A 17,329-nucleotide genomic window follows, 5' to 3' on the forward strand; every position below is an offset into this window, starting at 1 on the left:
CTTGTCCAAATTACTGTTCTTTTCTGTTTTCCATCTGGAAGGATATTGCCAGGAAAAAGCATGTTTGACACAATGCCAATTTCTCCGCCATCACCTACAAAACTATCCTACTGTAGCTGCTCATTGAACACTGCTTCATTGTACCCATCTTCTAATCATCTGGATAGTGCTTCTCAATCAGAAATTGGATCCGCTTGCAAAGACCCTAGATATGTCCAATTCTCTTCCTTAATACCAGAACTAGATGTCACCTCTGAATATATTAATTCAGAAACTCTTGTTAGAGGAATAAATAAGCGTAAGTCTCAAGAAGAAAATAATTTAGATTTCTTTCTTCAAGAAAAAAAGTATGTGAACCTAACCAATCTGGACTTAAATTTACAAAAACATCCTGAGAATGAAAAAGAAGATGCACCAAAAGCTTTGGACAAGGGGAGACATACACAGGAGCAGGGTAATCACAGCCAAGAAACAAGCTGGGATCAACAAAACAGAGGGAAACGGCAAAACTTCCATGAGTTTCTTCCATTGTTTGCATTCCAAAGTCTCAGCCAAAGTGACCTAGAAGAGTTTGCTTACTTTTTCCCTGAGGACCACACTGAGGACATCCACCAAGAGTTTGTCCCCACGTGGCCCACACCATCTGGCCTCACCGAACACAGCACGTTGGCACTGTGTCAGCAGACTCTTGCCAATTCCAGCATAGGAAGGCTCTGTCTTGCCTTTCTTGGTAAGAGACTGGACAGTGTTATAGAGATGTGTGTTAAGGATGTTCTCCTAAAAGATGACCTTAGCTGGGCAGAAGCAGGTGTGGCCCTTTTAGAAAATGAATGTGAAAAGAGGATTTTGGAAGAGGGGAGACGTAACAGAAAAGAATACAGCAAGTCAATTGAAGACATTCTCTTGGTATTAAAATGCCCCAATGTATGCAGTGACCACGGGCAGTGTATGGAATGGGGGTGTGCATGCTCCCCAGGCTTTAGTTCCTATGATTGCAGTGATTTGCATGGTAGGTAAATACTCTCCAACTTTGATATTGTGTATGTTATTTGATTATGAAAACTTTGTTCTTTTATAGCTTCAGTATCTTAACAGGCTTTATTCAGCTTATATACAGAAAAGAACTCAAATTATGTTAATTAATATGTTAATAATTTTCCAGAAATGTCTCATCTTACTCAGAGTAAAAGCTGAAGTACTTATCACAGCCTATAAGACACAGCGTGATCAGGCACACAGCATCTCTTGAGGCTCATCCTGTTACTCTCCCTGTGGCTCATTCTACTTCACCCACTTTGGTTTCTGTGCTGTTCCTTAAAATGCCAGGTTCTCTTGCCCCCAGGGCCTTTGCACATAGCTGGTCCCTCTACTTGCAGAGAATAATCAGTTTCTTCAGAACTCAAATTTTAGTATTTTTAAGCACAGCGTTTATAATATTTTCCTAATTATACTAATTCACTTAATTTTTCTCTAACTTATCTAAATGGTACAAATTATTTTGTCCCATTATATCACAGAAAGACACTTGAAAAAGTCAATTTGATTCTGTTAACCACTAAACCAATAACTCCTGATTTTCTTACTACCACCACCAACCTGCCCTTTTCCATCTTAATAAATGCAAGCTTCATTCCTCTAATTGTTCATATTAAAAATTTGTAGTCACTTTGATTTTCTTTTTCATTCATGCCTTATGTTTGATCCATTAGCAGCAAATCCAGCTCTAGCTTCAAAGAATTTCATCTCTTTCCCTGTTACGAACTTAGTCCAAGACACTGTTACCTCTCACCTGGATTATTATAGATTCTCTCAGTTTTTTTTTCCATGCAGCAGCTAAAGTGATTCCCTTGGAGATGCAAGTCACATCATATTACTCCTCTGCTTAAGTCCCTCTATTGGCTTTTCATCTTAGGAGTAAAATTCACAGGCCCTACCATGGCCTAGAAGATCGTATATAATCTGAGACTCCTCTCTCACTGAATTTATTTACCATTCTCTCCAGTATTCCTTCTCTCCAGTAATTACCTTCCAGTATTCACAGTGGTTGCTTTGCTCAAAAAGGGCAAGCCTGCTTCTACCTCAGGACCTTTGCACTATGGCTCCCTCTCCCTGCAGAGCAATCTTCTATCACATATATTTATGACTAACTTCCTTCTCTATTCAAATATCATATTATCAGAGAATCCTTCCATTTTAAATAAAATGGTTTTTCTCACACAACCCCATGGCTTTTATCTTCCTTAACAGAGTTAATAAATTTTTTCTTCATTGCCTTGAAAACCCTTACATGGTTTACTTTATTTTTTCATTTGCTTATTTTTGTCTTCTCATATTAGAATGTAAGTTATGTGAAGTCAAGGACTTTGTTGTGTTTATTACCACATCTCCAATCTCCAGAATAACACCAGAAAAACAGCAGTTGTTCAATAAACGTTTGTTAAATATAGGAAAGAGAAACATTTTTTTTTAATTTTCATAAATATTTTAGGGTTCTGAATACACATAATTTAGGATTTTTATATCCTACCGCTAGTAAAGCTATTTCACCTAAATTTTGCCAATACTTAGACAAAAGACTCGATTACTTTTATATTGCATTTATCTATTTTGACAAACAGATCTTGCTGATAGAGATAGTGAATGATCTTACCAAAACCAGAACCACAGATGTAACCATGTGAAGGTCAGTTAATTCTGACTGCCAAAAGAAATTTTTTTCTGAGAAGTACACCTAAGATAATGGTAGTATGTAGGATAGCAATGATAAAGTATCAGCAATACTGGAACAACAGCATGCCCAAAGTTTGATAATTGTTTTCTAAAGCTTAAATGAAGATTTTTTTAAAAATTTTAATACATTGCATGACTAACTAGACTATCTTATTACAAAGGTTTTTTTTTCTATAAACTGTCTCCATAACACAAACCAAAATGGCAAAACCAAAACATAGGCCATTGTAGTAGTAATTTGTTAATACTTGTACTTATTTCATATGAAATATTATTGAAACATTAAATAAACCTGTATAATTAGGCACTGGTGGTATCTGTAAAGCTATTTTTATTGGTTTGAATAGTAGGTAACACTTCTTTTAATATCAGATTACTCTTAACATGTAATAGTTTAATTAATGTGCTAATTAATATTTGGGGTAGACTTTAAAATACTATGTTGCATATGCTTTTAATTTTAGTCTTGAAAATAATTAGCTTTTTTTCTGGAAGTAGAGAAGATATGTCCTAGTTTTTAATCTTTTCTTCCAAAGACAGGATTCCTGAAATTATAGAACTTGAAAATGCTGGATTCTGTGATATTCGAAAACATGACTGTATGATGGTGAGAGTTTTTGGTCAAGGCTTCAAAGAATCGCCTTCAATTAAATGTGAGGTGACTAAACTGCAGGTATGTTAATTATAGTGGTGAAAACAACTAAGTTTATGAGTTAGTCAGATTGATTTTATCTTAGATTAATTTGGAGTATCAATTAGGCAAGATTATCCCAAAGGATGTTGTATCCTCTCAGAGAGCTGAGCAGGAAAATTATTAAGTTGCTTAACCTTAAAGATTCCTTATTTGTTAACTGTATTAAACTGTTTTATATCATTTTTATTGAGGTATTGGCTCACTATTTCAGCTATAGTAAGAAATTAAAATAATATCAAATTTGATATGTAAGCTTCTGTATTTATTGAAATGTAAATTCAGAAAGAATGGAGGCCATCTTTATCTAAGACACTGTACATGAACTATAGGACATAGAGAAATGAACAATTTCCTCTTACAAACCAAATGTGCTTTTCTTTCTTCAGGCCACAAAAGTCAGACATGATCATTCAGTTTGAACATTAGTGTATCAAAATATATCTTATTTTTTATGATTATTTACAGGGTATACCTTTATTCACATGGGAATTTGTTTTAAGGAAAGTGCTTTGAATTTAGAAAGTTCTTATTACATGGATAAGCTGAAAACTTAAAACAGTATAAATCATATTTTTAGCATTCTTTTTACTATGTCTCTAAACTGATTATGAGATTGAGAATTTAAGAGGGAGATAACTTTAGTATGTGTCTTTATCAAATAGTTATACACAAGAAGTATGCTTATTTCAAGATTTTATGAGCAGAGCCTTTCTAAATGAGCCATGAAATATTTTAACCCCAATGAAATAATGAGACAATAGAAAATGTATGTATAATTTCATCACTTCAGTATTACTCGAGAATAGTCATTATATTGTTCTTGGCAGAATAAACCATATGACATCACATTACAATTAAGTGATTTGTCAACAGGGAACTTCATACGTTTATATTCTCTTGGAAAGTACATTTTGTACTTACTTTAAGAAACATTTTTTGCTGTAATATTTTTTCTCATACTGCTTCCTTTCTCCAAATATCTGATAAATAAAGAGTACATCTGGGATTCTCTAACACTATACAGAACTATAGAAAGAAAGAAAATATATTCACTAGCCAAAACCAAACTTACCCAGATTAGCTATTTTCTTTCCTACCCTGTTCAGAGTGTTAATGTATTTTATTTGTGATACAGTTAGATTTATTTTTTAATATTTGTATTCCATTTTAAATTTCCATCACATTCTGGCTGATTTTAGTTGATTTTAGTTATATACTTATTTGGGTGGTTTATTCCACATTTAGCGTAGGCTTTCCAAAGAAAGGGGTGGAAATAGCCCCTGTATTCCCAGTCATTGCCTGAAGTTTTGTTTCAGCACACGAAACCAAGAGACACTGCACTCATCTAAGTGTCAGTGTCATGACTACACTGAGACACTGTTACCAGTCCCCTCTGCTGGAGGGGAACCACTGGTGTATCTCTCAGCCCAGACTACATACCCCCTCAAATATGGAGATTTATTCTGGTGCTCACTCTTTCAGCAGGATAGTTTCTACCAGCCACAGACTAGGGTGTTCTTGCCTTCCTTTTCTTTTTCCTGCTGACTAACCATATTGAAGCATCAGCCTGCTCCTTTCCATTTCTAAGAAATAACATTCTACAGCCATAAATTTTTTAAAAATCTAAATTTAAATTTTGGTAATAAAATACATTCTTTTAGTTTTCTTTGTAGTTACCAGTACCCAGAAAATTACTCTTGCTTTTCTTCTTTAGACACCAATGCATTTCAATGCTGAAAAACAGCACTTAAACTGTAAATCAAGAATAATATGCCAATGAGTTATTAAACAGGGTGAATTGGTTAGAATTTATTTAGTTTCAGGATACATGAATTTATTTAAATTAGCTTGAGCAAAAATGATATCTATTATGAGGATAGTGCATTTTTTCACAGAATGAGGAAAAGAATGTAGTTTCTGAATTCTCAGGCAAAGTCTTAAACTGAGGACTCGAACACCACAAACACTCAGTATGTCTGTATTTGTGTATGTGTGTATCTGTCTGTCACAGTTCTGCTTTCTTTCTTTGTGGACTTCATTTTTCCCTTTCACTAGATAATGAGCTTTCTCCACATAGTGAAAAACATGGCCGCCAGCAGCTCCATAATTTTTTATCTTCCAGTTAAAGCCACCAGAGGCAGACTGGACCAACATCCACTCTGATACAAAGTTAAAATATCCTAAGTATTTGAAGCATCGGTTTGGCTTAGGTCCACCCCTGGACAAGCCAAGTGTAGTCGGGAGGTGGGTCATATAAGAACATTGAGAGGTCCTATGAGAACCATGTAGATGGAGGCAAAAAAGGGCAGTTTTAAGGCAAGATAGGAGCAAGAGAAACGAAGGATTTTCTGAACAGAAAATCAGTCTGCTGTCAACTATATAATCAAATGTTTCTTCTTGCTGCAAAACTCATTGCATAGTGACTCATCATATATGGCCAATATTGGTTTGATTTGAGCCCACAAGAAATGCGTGAGTCATTAGAAGCTGTTTACATCAAATTATGATGCATATGTTTTTCATTATTCTGAATAAAACTCATTGTTGGTGTCACATTTTATTCATTATATATTCCATTATACCAGGCATGTATTTTAAAATTTGTATTTTGATTATATGTAATTCACTATCAAAGTAGTTCCATAATCTAACAGAGGTTAATTGCTTTCTCATTATGCCTTCAGTACAATAACAGTAAATGGATCCTTGGAGAAGCCGTCTATGCACATACTATTTTTCAAAATAGCAGGACTGTTGATTGTCAGCTGCCCACTGATGTTGAGCAGTCTGGTACCATGCATCTGATGGGTGAGATGCCAATTGTGAAGTGGCAATTAAAGGTAAAAGAGAAAAGACAGACTCATATTTATAAACAAAGTGAATACTTAGGTATTAAAATTTCATAATGAATTTGTGAAACTACACTTAGAACAAATTAGCTTATTATGGAACTATATCCATCTTACAGGTATCTAATGATGGTTATAAATTTAGTAATCCCAAACTAATGACCATATATGATGGGGCTTGTCAAGTTTGTGGTCTCCAGGAAAAGGACTCATGTACTATAAAGGTATGTATCTTTCCAATTATTTTCACATTTACATCATAGGTATTTTCGTTTCTCATGCTGTTGGCATATTAATGTGGGTTTTCACTTTCATATCAGAAATACTAATAGAGAAAAGCCTTCCTCAAGTTTATGCAAAGGTAATCAAAATTGTCCCTCTGTCCACTACTCTTGTTGAAAACACAAAGAAGAGGTGTCTACCTTTAAAATTTTGAAGTCGGAGGCTGTTTATTCCTAAAAAATAAAAGGAGTAGGTTCAGATTGATTTTCCATTCCTATGTACATTTTTCAATATTAATAGTGATTTTCGAATAGAATATCACTTTATGGTTACTCAGTCTTCTTTGTGGCAAATGACATGCGTTTGGATAGAGTTAGTAAAATGTGAGAGGCTAACACTTTTACAGGAAGTTTCTTGTGGCAACTGAGATCATTGAACCAAGCAAATAATCTCCTACCACTTGAGGGACTGCAGAACAGTGCACCCTGAGCTGACTCTTCCCCCTCAAACCTCTTAACATATATCCAGTCTACCGAGCTTATCAACAGGTTTCTTTCACATATCAGTTGCTGATTTTACTGATACCATGGATATAATATCACTTGACTCTTTAAAAGTATATCAAATAATATTTATGTATATGGAAATTAAAATTGTTATTATTTTAAATTTTTAAATCTTTTTTCCTTGAGACTAGTAATCAGATCATATCAATAAGAAATTTCTGTTTTTGAGAAGTTGTTTGATTTTTATTTTCTCCCACATATTACATTTCCACATGTCCTACAATATTTACTTTTAAAATGTTGCTATTCGGAATTATTTTAACCTCTTGGGACTCTTTTGTTCTTATTTATGTGCTATGTTCCAAGTGATGTCAAAAGAGATTTGTTAAAGTGAGCAAAGTTTACATATCCTGAACAAAAGTTGGTCTTCTTCCCAGGTTAAAAATCGCTACGTTTAGGATTATTTCTTTGCATATCAGCACCTCTCTCCACTATTTTGTGTATTGATATCCATTATCAAGTATGGATAAGTATGCCATGGATCTGGTTTAGTTTTTCCATGTTCAGAGGACATTGTGGTCTCTGAGAAGTAGGGAGGATAACTATGAACTAACGTGATACTTAGATGTGCAAAGGAAAATAGTCTTTTTAATATCTTTACATATAAAACAATTCTAGCATGAGTTTAGCAGTGAAAAGACAAAAAGAAAAGAGGTGTTTTCCTCCATGTTATTTATAAGCTATCAATTATAATTCTGCACAGAGATGCTATTATATGTATTTTCTTACTCCTTCCATGTTGATCAGTTCCATACGTATTTACACATGAAGTAAATTATTTGTTTTCTAACATGCATTTATGATCAGGACACATGAAAAAAGGTTTCCCAATCAAAACAGATTTGTAAAATGCATTCACTGGAATCATCAACTTACATGCTACTATCCTTCTATGTACACTGCGGTTTTTTTCCTAAACACTAACTACAGTTTTATCTTGATTGATGTTTTCCTTTTTAAAAAATTTCCATCAGGAAAATGTTTGCCTTATTGATGGATTCTGCTACACTGAAGGGGATAAAAATCCTACCAGCCTTTGTTCGATTTGTAGACCTGAAATTTCAAAATTTACTTGGTCATTTTTAGAAAGTAAGTTATTCTTTTTTAATCCAAATATTTCCTCTACAAGATGATTTTTAAAATAATTTTAAACCATGAGGTACACAAATGTGTTTAAGATGAACACAAGTAATTTAGGATTTTCCCTAACTGAATAATTTACTTTGTTGAAAGGAAATGTAAGATGAAATGTTTTTAGTTTATATAATCTGTATGATTATAGTACAATAGGGTATGGTATTTTTATTTTAATATTTGATAAGGAATACAAATCCAGCCCTACCATTCTGTGACTCTGTGAGTATAATTTTGGGTATGGATGATTTCTGGATACTTTGTTCCACCTCAAAAATGCCAAATTATAATCATGATCCATATAATTTCTTCCCTTCCTTAAATACAGCTGTGCATGATTCCACATAGGTGTTCCTCACATTCTTTTTCCTCAGTCATAAGACCAGACATCATAAGATACAACAAGCTATAATTACTCCCTGGTGCCTTGTAATTTTACCTAAGGAGTCATAAAACCTTATATTTACACAGTGCTTTGTAATATCATTATATATGTTACTGTATGTGCAAGTTTCATTACTGTGTTAGACTCCATGTCAGATGATTCATTGCTCATGGGATATTATGGGAAGATAGTGGGAATTTGGGAAAGAATTTAGTGCAAGAGACAAGAGAAACACACTATAATTTCTGAATTGTTTTTTACGTTTATTCTGGTTTTAATAGCTTTGTTATGACTGATTCATCATAGAGTCACAATGTTCAAAGACATAAGGGGTCTTGAATTACCTGTTCCAAGCCCCTCATATTGAGAGGTGAGGAAGTTAAAATCAGTACATAGTATAGGGATGTACAGGGGCAGAATGGGAGCCAAAACTACGGTTTCTTCCATCAGTGGTTTGTCGACGCAAGCAGTGTGTGCTCAGTGCAAAGAAAAAGGCTATTCTTTCTATCTGTTAAGCCAGCTGGTAAGGAGGGGGGCATTTTTTAATATGGCAATGTAAAAATATGTTTTTAATCATTTCATGAGCATAAAGGAAGCTCTGTGCACTGTTATAGCCACATACCCTGAATAGCTCACATTCCAGTGTGTCAGCTTGGACACTAAAAGGACCACTGCCAATCTGACTTGGTATGTCTAAGTGGCTCCCAATTATTATAAACTAGGGAGGCAGGTATAGTGAGGAAAGGTTCAGAGAGTCAAATGAATAATTCAGTCTTGGATAGTAAGGATAGAGAAAAGGAGGTGTAAGGGCGAAAGTAAAGCTGAAAAGAATAGCTGGCCAAGAAGAAAGAGTGAGAGAGCAAGAAGCAAGATGGTCGACACTGAGAAGTAATTTCAGGCAGAAGAGGAGGTGCATCTAGTCTGGGCAATGCAAACGTACTTACGTATTTTATGCCATATCCAAAGTGCTTTTACACTCTCATAGCAAAGCCTGGAGACTTGCACCTGTCAGTTTTACATTTCCTAAGAAGGAAATTTAATTTATTTGGAATTTTTTTTAAAAAACAAATGAAAGCAGGTAATGGAAATTTTAGAAGAGTTCAAACTTTATCAAAATGTCTGCCTCAGTTGGAGTTCTCAGTATTATACTTTTCCTTTTCCTTTTCCACACAGGTACAAAAGTAAATGTTTTCTCTGTTACAGAAAACCAACCCCCCGTTATTCAAATACCACAAGATAAATTACAGACGTTTTATGGAGAGAACTTTATGTACCAGTTCATGGCTTTTGATCCAGAAGGCTCTGACATCCATTTTACCTTGGATTCTGGTCCTGAAGGAGCAAATGTTTCCTCTGCAGGACTTCTTAAATGGAAAACAGAGTCACAAACTCCCCAGAAATTTACCCTCCTGGTTAATGATGACTGCAATGCTGAAACTAGAGTCATGATTGAGGTAATATTTATAATTCATAAATGCTGCTTGATTAACAGTAGTAGTAACAATTTTAAATTTAAAATATAATTTATATTCTTAATTTGTCAAGAGGAACTAAATAATTAAACATTTCTTGGAAAATTAAACTGCCAAAATTTTGAATATTTTTTGCAAGAATTTAAAACCTTAGAGAAAGTCTCAACTTCAGAGCATGGATTTAAATTACTAATTCCTAGACCACTTTCTTCTGTAACTAACTTAACTAACTAAAGATAAAGAGTGAATTCATGTCCATCTCCATGAAAGATCTGTGACAAACCTAAGATCGGTAATTATGTCCTTTTCTTTCAAGTGAAAGAATCTGAATTAGAAGTCAAGATTATAAATATTATCACTTTGCTGTACACCTGAAACTAACACAATTTTGTAAGTCAACTATAGTTCAATAAAAGATTACAAATATTGGAAATAACTAGTTGCAAACTGTATTTTCTTTCACTTTCATTGTGTCCTACATTCACTTGAAACTTAGGATACACTCTCACAGAAAAGTAATGGCATGAAGGACAATTGTGTACTATGTCATATTAACTAGATAATTCAAGTGATTGTTTACTTGCTAGATTTTGGAATAAGTCAGGTGACCAACTGCTGTCCAATTTAAGGATTTTTTTTCCAGTTGTTCTGCCTACATGATAGAAATTGATCATCTTGTAACATTTTAAAAATGTATCCCTAGCATTTATATTTTGCCAATGCTCTTTAGTGGTCATAATTGCTGTATTAAACTGCCTTTTAAAATACTATTTTACATTAAATATATACATATATAGTTTTTTTGTTTTTTTGCAAAACAAGTAATCTGGTCCTACTTGTACATAAATATACATGCCTATCATGGTTTCTGGGACATAAATTTTATGACAAAATAAAACATTTACTTTTTATTTCTTTTACAGGTGACTGTGAAGTCTTGTGATTGCTTGAATGGGGGATCATGTGTGTCTGATACTAAATTTCCTCCAGGAAGTGGGGCGTACCTGTGTGTCTGCTTGCCTGGTTTTCAGGGCAGTCTTTGTGAAGTGGATATCACTGAATGCCAATCAAACCCCTGTGGCTTTGGCAGATGCATTAGTGGTTTTCACAGTTATTCCTGTGATTGTCCACCTGAGCTCAAAGGTAAGTTTTGGTTCCTCATGAATGAAATTAGGATATGAACAAATTCAAAAGGAAAGCTCCTTAGCTTCCCATGTAATCTACACATTAGTCAAGCAAATGTATGGTCTTAAAGATTTTAATGCACATTTTTAAATCTTAGTAAAACTCATCACAAACACATTTGGTATCCATATCCTTTTTTTACATATACTCTTATAATTTCACTCATTTTTATAATTTGAATGACAATATTTTATGTCTGTATTGTATTTTGCAGGTTTCTAAACATTTCTATCTATGTTGGGTAGGTAGAAATGTATTTAAATATATTAATACTGAAATATAATGTAGAATAATAAAGCTATTTGCTATGGGAAATAGAACATTATCATTTAAGAGAAATTTTATTGACAATTCATTAATTTAAAAATATCATGATCTTTAGAGTTGAAATCAAATGAAATGTTAGAATATTTGTTAACTCATTAATTATCCTAAAATATCTGATTCTAGAAACCCCAAATAAGTATATGACTGACAACCTTTAGCCTCCCAAGATTTTTAAAAAATCTCATACCAATATTTTAATTAAAACAGATATAAATATTAAATAAGTAAATATGCAGATATTGAAGCTGATATTTTCCTTGAAGGCATCTATTTTAACATTATAATGGAACTAAGCAGGATATTTAGGTGTCCTCTAATTTTCTCCAGCATTTTAAAATAAAAATGTTATTATTTGGGGCTACTTTGCTACAGACCACATTTGAAAGAATGCAAATGTAGTTTGCTTCATGGATTTTAGTATAATAGGGGCTACCATCATTAACGACTGTGAATGTATTCATCAAATAAGTTGTTAAACATTTCCAAGAGCAACACTTCATCTGAAAAAACTTTATTGAGGAAAGACTGGAACATTGCAAAATGTTCATGGATTTTTACAGCCAATACAATAACTGGACTAAGTTGTTCTTAAGCTAAGTAGACAATCTTTCTAATAACTTCTTAAAAAATACTGAATTTTTTAACAAAATAGAAATTACTACTATCATATGGACATTTTTGTCTTAACATATTAATGTCCTTCTTAAGTCTTATTTATAGGGAAAATCTTATAAACTTGTAGGGTCTCGTTTATTGTTAAATAGAATCTAATTAATGACCTAATGTTTAATTATAAAGTAAATTTTAAAAGCAGCACACTTCTCTCTATATATGACAGCTTTTGGGGAGTTACCAGGACCATAAAGAGTAAAAGAAATCAAATAATGAGCTTTTGATTTGACATATAGTGTTTTGCAAGTTGAATAATTTGAACTCTCGATCTATATTTTATCTAGGCAAAAACTGCCAGGAAGATGTTGATGAGTGTGAATCAGGGCCTTGCTTTCCAGGAGCAGAGTGCCTCAATACTTTTGGTTCCTATCATTGTGGTTCATGTCCAAAAGGACTTTATGGTGATGGAAAAACATGTCACGGTAAAAGTTCCTATTTCCTGCCATGAAATGTTTGTTTTCTGTTTTTGGGTTTTTGAGGTTTGTTTTTGTTTTCGTTTTTTGCTGCATTTAATTACTTCAAATCACTCAATTCCATTTTCTCTCGTATTCAGCATTCATTCAGGGTCATACACTAAGCTAGATGCAGAGGATGTAGACATGTATAAGATGTATCCTCTGACCAAGTAGGTTTGAGCATAATAGCAGGAAATACGACAAGTAGTCACAGTTCAGTATAATGTTCTGTGTCTTTTGATAGAAGTGCCTAGAGGGAGAGGAATACGACACAGGGAATCATGCCCCTCTGGAGGGATAATGCAAAGGTTTAAAAAGGAAGTATCATTACCGCTAAATTTGATGTATCTGATCAAGAAAGAGAAAAGCATTTCATTGTAGGCAGAGGAAACAACATGAGCAAAGGCACAGAGGCAAGTAACATCACAGCACACCTCGGGCCCTGTGAGTAATTCAGTGCGCTTAGAATAGAGAGGAAGGGGGGCTGCTACAAGAGCAGCAGGGGTACGCAGTGGACAACTCCCTGACAAACGATGAGGAACAGGATAAGGTTTACATCTGAGAAAGTCTACTTAAAGCAGCGTGCAGGATGGACCACTTGCAGGTAAGGAATTGTGCAAGTGTAAATGTACAAAGAAGCATTTAAGACAATATTACAGACATAGGAAAGATATAAAGATATTCTGACCTAAGATGAGAAGATGATGGATGAAAGAGACACTAAAGAAGCAAGCTGAGTCTGCTTCTGCAGACCCACAGATACAGAAAACAAACTTGTGGTTACCAAAAGAAAGAGGGAAGGAGGGAGGGACAAATTTGGGGTTTAGGATTAACAGACACAAGCTACTATATATAAAACAGACAAGTGACAAGGATATACTGCATGGCACAGGGAATCATACCCATTTTCTTGTAATAATCTATAATGGAGTATAATCTGCAAAAATGCTGAGTCGCTGTGTTATATACCTGAAACTACCACAACACTAAATTAACTATTCTTCAATAAAAGAAAAAAAAGAAGCAAGTTGATAGTATTTATTCAGTGATTTGGGATTATCATGGTGAGAGAGTTACTAAATTTTAAGTGCTTGGTTTAGGCAAATTGAGTGGGCAGAATTGGCATTTACATTGCTATGTACTAAATTATGTCCTCCCAAAATTCATACATTGAAACTCAAACCCAGATTACGGTTGTATTTGGAGTAAGGAAATAGGGTTGAAGGAGGTCATAGGGAGGAGCCCTGATCCCATAGGATTAGTGTGCTTTTACGAGGAGACACCAAAGAATTCACTCTCTCTGCCATGTGAGGACACAAGCAAAATGCTGCTGTCTGGGACCCAGGGAGAAAACTCTCTCACCAGGGACCAAACAGGTCTGCACCTTGATCTTGGAGTTACCACCCTCCAAAACGGTAAGAAACTAAATTCCTGTTGTTTAAACCACCCAGTCTGTGGTACTTTTTTATGGCAGCTCAAGCTAAGACACACATGAAATATAAGGAAGAATAGTTTGGGAGAGAAGAGATAATAAATTCACCACCGAGGTGACTGTGGAATATCCAAGTGGAGCTCAGGAGGGAAGGTTACATTAAAGATGTAATTCTTAGGTCATCAGTTACGGATGACATTTCCCAGGGATAACACTTAGAAGAAAAGAGCAAAAAAATTGGTGAACATCAACACTTTAAAAACTTAAAAGAGAAAAGCAAATTATAGAAGTCAGTGTCTAAGAATTCTATCTCTGGTATTATCAAGCAAACGAGACCTATTTTGGTGAAGAATACATATTAATGACATAGTATCACCTTGTGCTTCGAATTGGGCCGGGCCTGTCTAGCACTGGAGGTAACCACTTTGAGGAGCACCGTGCAGGATGGGGAAGGGAATTCCCCACCAGTTCAGCTACTCACATTTCCCCCTCAATATCCAGTCCCCAATACTCAACCATCCATTCTATGCACTAAAGTGATCTCACGTCTGTCTTTTCCAAACAATGGCGCATTCTCTCAATAGGACCTTTATCAAGTGGAACTTGAGAGGAAAGCAAGTTGAACCAAATTCCATTACACAAGAGTGACTAATAGGTTTCTTAACTCCATTAGAGACATTTGTGTATTTTAGGAAGATGCTTGTTAATACAACATAGTTTTTTAAATTGTTGGTTGTTGTTTACTTAGTTTATAAGCTCCAAGTCAACGACTATAAAAGCAAATATACTTGAAGTTGCTAACTAGTGGAGGAAAGAGACACATAAGTGTGAAGGACAAAGTTCTGTGGAATGACACTGAGCACGTGAGTGTGACTATAGGAGCAGCTCGGGCTGCCATAGCAGAATACCGCAGACTGGGTGACTTAAACAGCAGAAATGCGTTTGCTCACAGTTCTGGAAGCTGGAAGCTCAAGATCAAGTTGCCTGCAGAGTTGGTCACTGGCTCTCTGCTTGGTTTGCAGATGGCTGCCTTCACACTGTATTCTCACGTGTGCATTCTTCTTGTGTCTCCTCCTCTTTTAGGGACAACAGTCTTATAGGGTTAGTGCCCCACTCTTATGACCTCATTTAACCTTAGTTAATTCCTTAAAACTACTTCCAAATACAGTCACATTTAGGGCTAGGGCTTCATCATATGAATTTTGAGGAACACAATTCAGTCCATAACAGAAGCATCTGCTAAAAAGGTGACATTTAACATAGTTCTCTGATCTAATTTGCAAGGAGTTCAATACAGTTTATTATATGTTCTTATTCACAGTGCTTTGGCTTTATAACAGTTTAATTCTGACCTGCTTTTCATTGTGTAATTTACAGTTGAAACACAGCATTTAAATGACTCTACTACACATACTGTGGCTCTCACAAGGTCTGACAAGAATGTAACTAAGAAAGAGGATAGTAAAAATGCCAATCAGACAGAGATGCATATTTGGCCAACAAATGGATATGCCTTTAGTAAGTAACGATCTTAGTTAAAATCTAATGACAAGTAATACATCTCATCTGTTTTCCAGAATATCACCTAAGATTATAAAATACAGTTTGCAAAGTAATCTTTTTCTTGCACATCTGTTGAATCCTCTGGCTTATACTCCAGAAAAATGATTCATGTTATACAATGAACAAATTATATCACTACTTAAGGTGATTTCAGAGAAGCTTATGGTGGGAAGTGATCATTTCAAACTTGCATTCTATAAATCCCTGGTCATCCATTATCTACTCAAACCCTGAAAGTATGAGAAGCTCATTCTTTCATAAGGCCTTTCCCTCTTCGTAGTGTTATCTTTGTAACTCTTGTTTTATTCAGTAATACTCTACAATTGTCTTCATAACAATTTGCACATTTCTCATTAGCTTTCTTTATGCCTTTGCCTTCTGTAGTATCAGCTGATTATCTTGCAAGATATCATTCCGCTTGTTCCTTTTGCAAGGCATCATTGTTGGTTACTGCAATATAGGAAAGCTATCTTAATTTTAATGTTATTCACATATTCAGCTGCCTTACTACTCTTAAGTACACTATTTTTTATAGTTGATTCTCTTCTTAATTTTATAGGTAAACCATAATATTTTTTGCAATGAGTTTGTCTCTCTTATTTACTTTCTTATAGTGACTAAAATTTAGTCTATATTTATGATATGCCAGCACTAGGCAAGTATTTTTAATATATTATCTCATTCGATCCTCATAATAGATATATACAGTAACTTATTTCCATTTTACAGATGAGTAAACTGAGTCATTGATGGGTTAAGTAATCTGTTCAGATTTACAGAGTTTGTAAATTAGAGAGGCGAAATGTGAACCTGAGCACTCTAACAGCATGTCCCAGCTTTCAAATTTAGGTTCCAATTGTAGTGGGTGGGACCTCCAGAGCAAAGTGTGTAGGGGTGGAATAGCTTTGTTTCTTAATGTTTTTAATGGGAATTATTCTCATGTTTCACCATTGAATATGATATCACTGTGGATTTCTGCTAGAATTTTCCTTTTACTGATTGCTTTCTCAGAATTCTCCTTACTTTTAAATCAGGAGTACATTTTAAATTTTATTAAATGCTTTATTAGCATCACTCATTACTTGGTATAATTTCTATTAATGGTTCCTTAATTTTTTCAGAATGTTTTAACAAAAAAAAATTGATGGATCAGGTTGCTTTTAACATTTTATTTTACATTATTTTCTTCATTAATACCTTAATGTAATTGTTAATTAAAATACAAGTCTGTTTCATCCTGAAGTAATCTGTAACTAAACTGCTGCACTTGATTTAATTTGATTTAAATGAAATGCCAGTATTTCATTTAAATTTTTATATATTTTCATAAATATTGGCTATAGGATTATGCCACTCTGATAAAGTATTTATTAAATGTTTATAAAATATTTCATCTTTTTGTGTGTTGCAACAGTTTTTAAAATATCCCTTTCTTGATTATTTGATAAATTTTTCTCCTTTAGATCTGCTGTCCTGTTTAGGAGGTGATTTTAGATTATTTCTCTATTTCTTTCATACTAATTTTTCCATCATCTGTTCTATCTCCTCTTCAGTCAATTTAATCATTTATAATTTGAAAGTCATTTATCTCCTTGAGATTTCAAACTCTTAGTTTAAAATTATATGTATTATTCTTTATAAAC

At 34.2% G+C, this 17,329-nt stretch overlaps 1 protein-coding gene across 1 annotated transcript in view; it reads left to right on the top strand.

Moving 5' to 3' along the window:
* The window catches only part of VWDE (von Willebrand factor D and EGF domains), a 59,036-nt gene that overhangs the window by 25,522 nt on the left and 16,185 nt on the right, over positions 1-17,329 (top strand). Inside the window, exons 12-20 of the mRNA XM_045508444.2 lie at positions 42-1,009; positions 3,267-3,403; positions 6,109-6,264; positions 6,393-6,497; positions 8,036-8,150; positions 9,784-10,034; positions 10,976-11,195; positions 12,521-12,658; positions 15,501-15,641. Coding sequence (XP_045364400.2) covers positions 42-1,009; positions 3,267-3,403; positions 6,109-6,264; positions 6,393-6,497; positions 8,036-8,150; positions 9,784-10,034; positions 10,976-11,195; positions 12,521-12,658; positions 15,501-15,641 — 2,231 coding nt within the window. The remainder of the gene's footprint in view (positions 1-41; positions 1,010-3,266; positions 3,404-6,108; positions 6,265-6,392; positions 6,498-8,035; positions 8,151-9,783; positions 10,035-10,975; positions 11,196-12,520; positions 12,659-15,500; positions 15,642-17,329) is intronic.

Source organism: Camelus bactrianus, chromosome 7 (genome assembly GCF_048773025.1).
Source record: "Camelus bactrianus isolate YW-2024 breed Bactrian camel chromosome 7, ASM4877302v1, whole genome shotgun sequence".
NCBI classification, from domain to species: Eukaryota; Metazoa; Chordata; class Mammalia; order Artiodactyla; family Camelidae; genus Camelus; species Camelus bactrianus.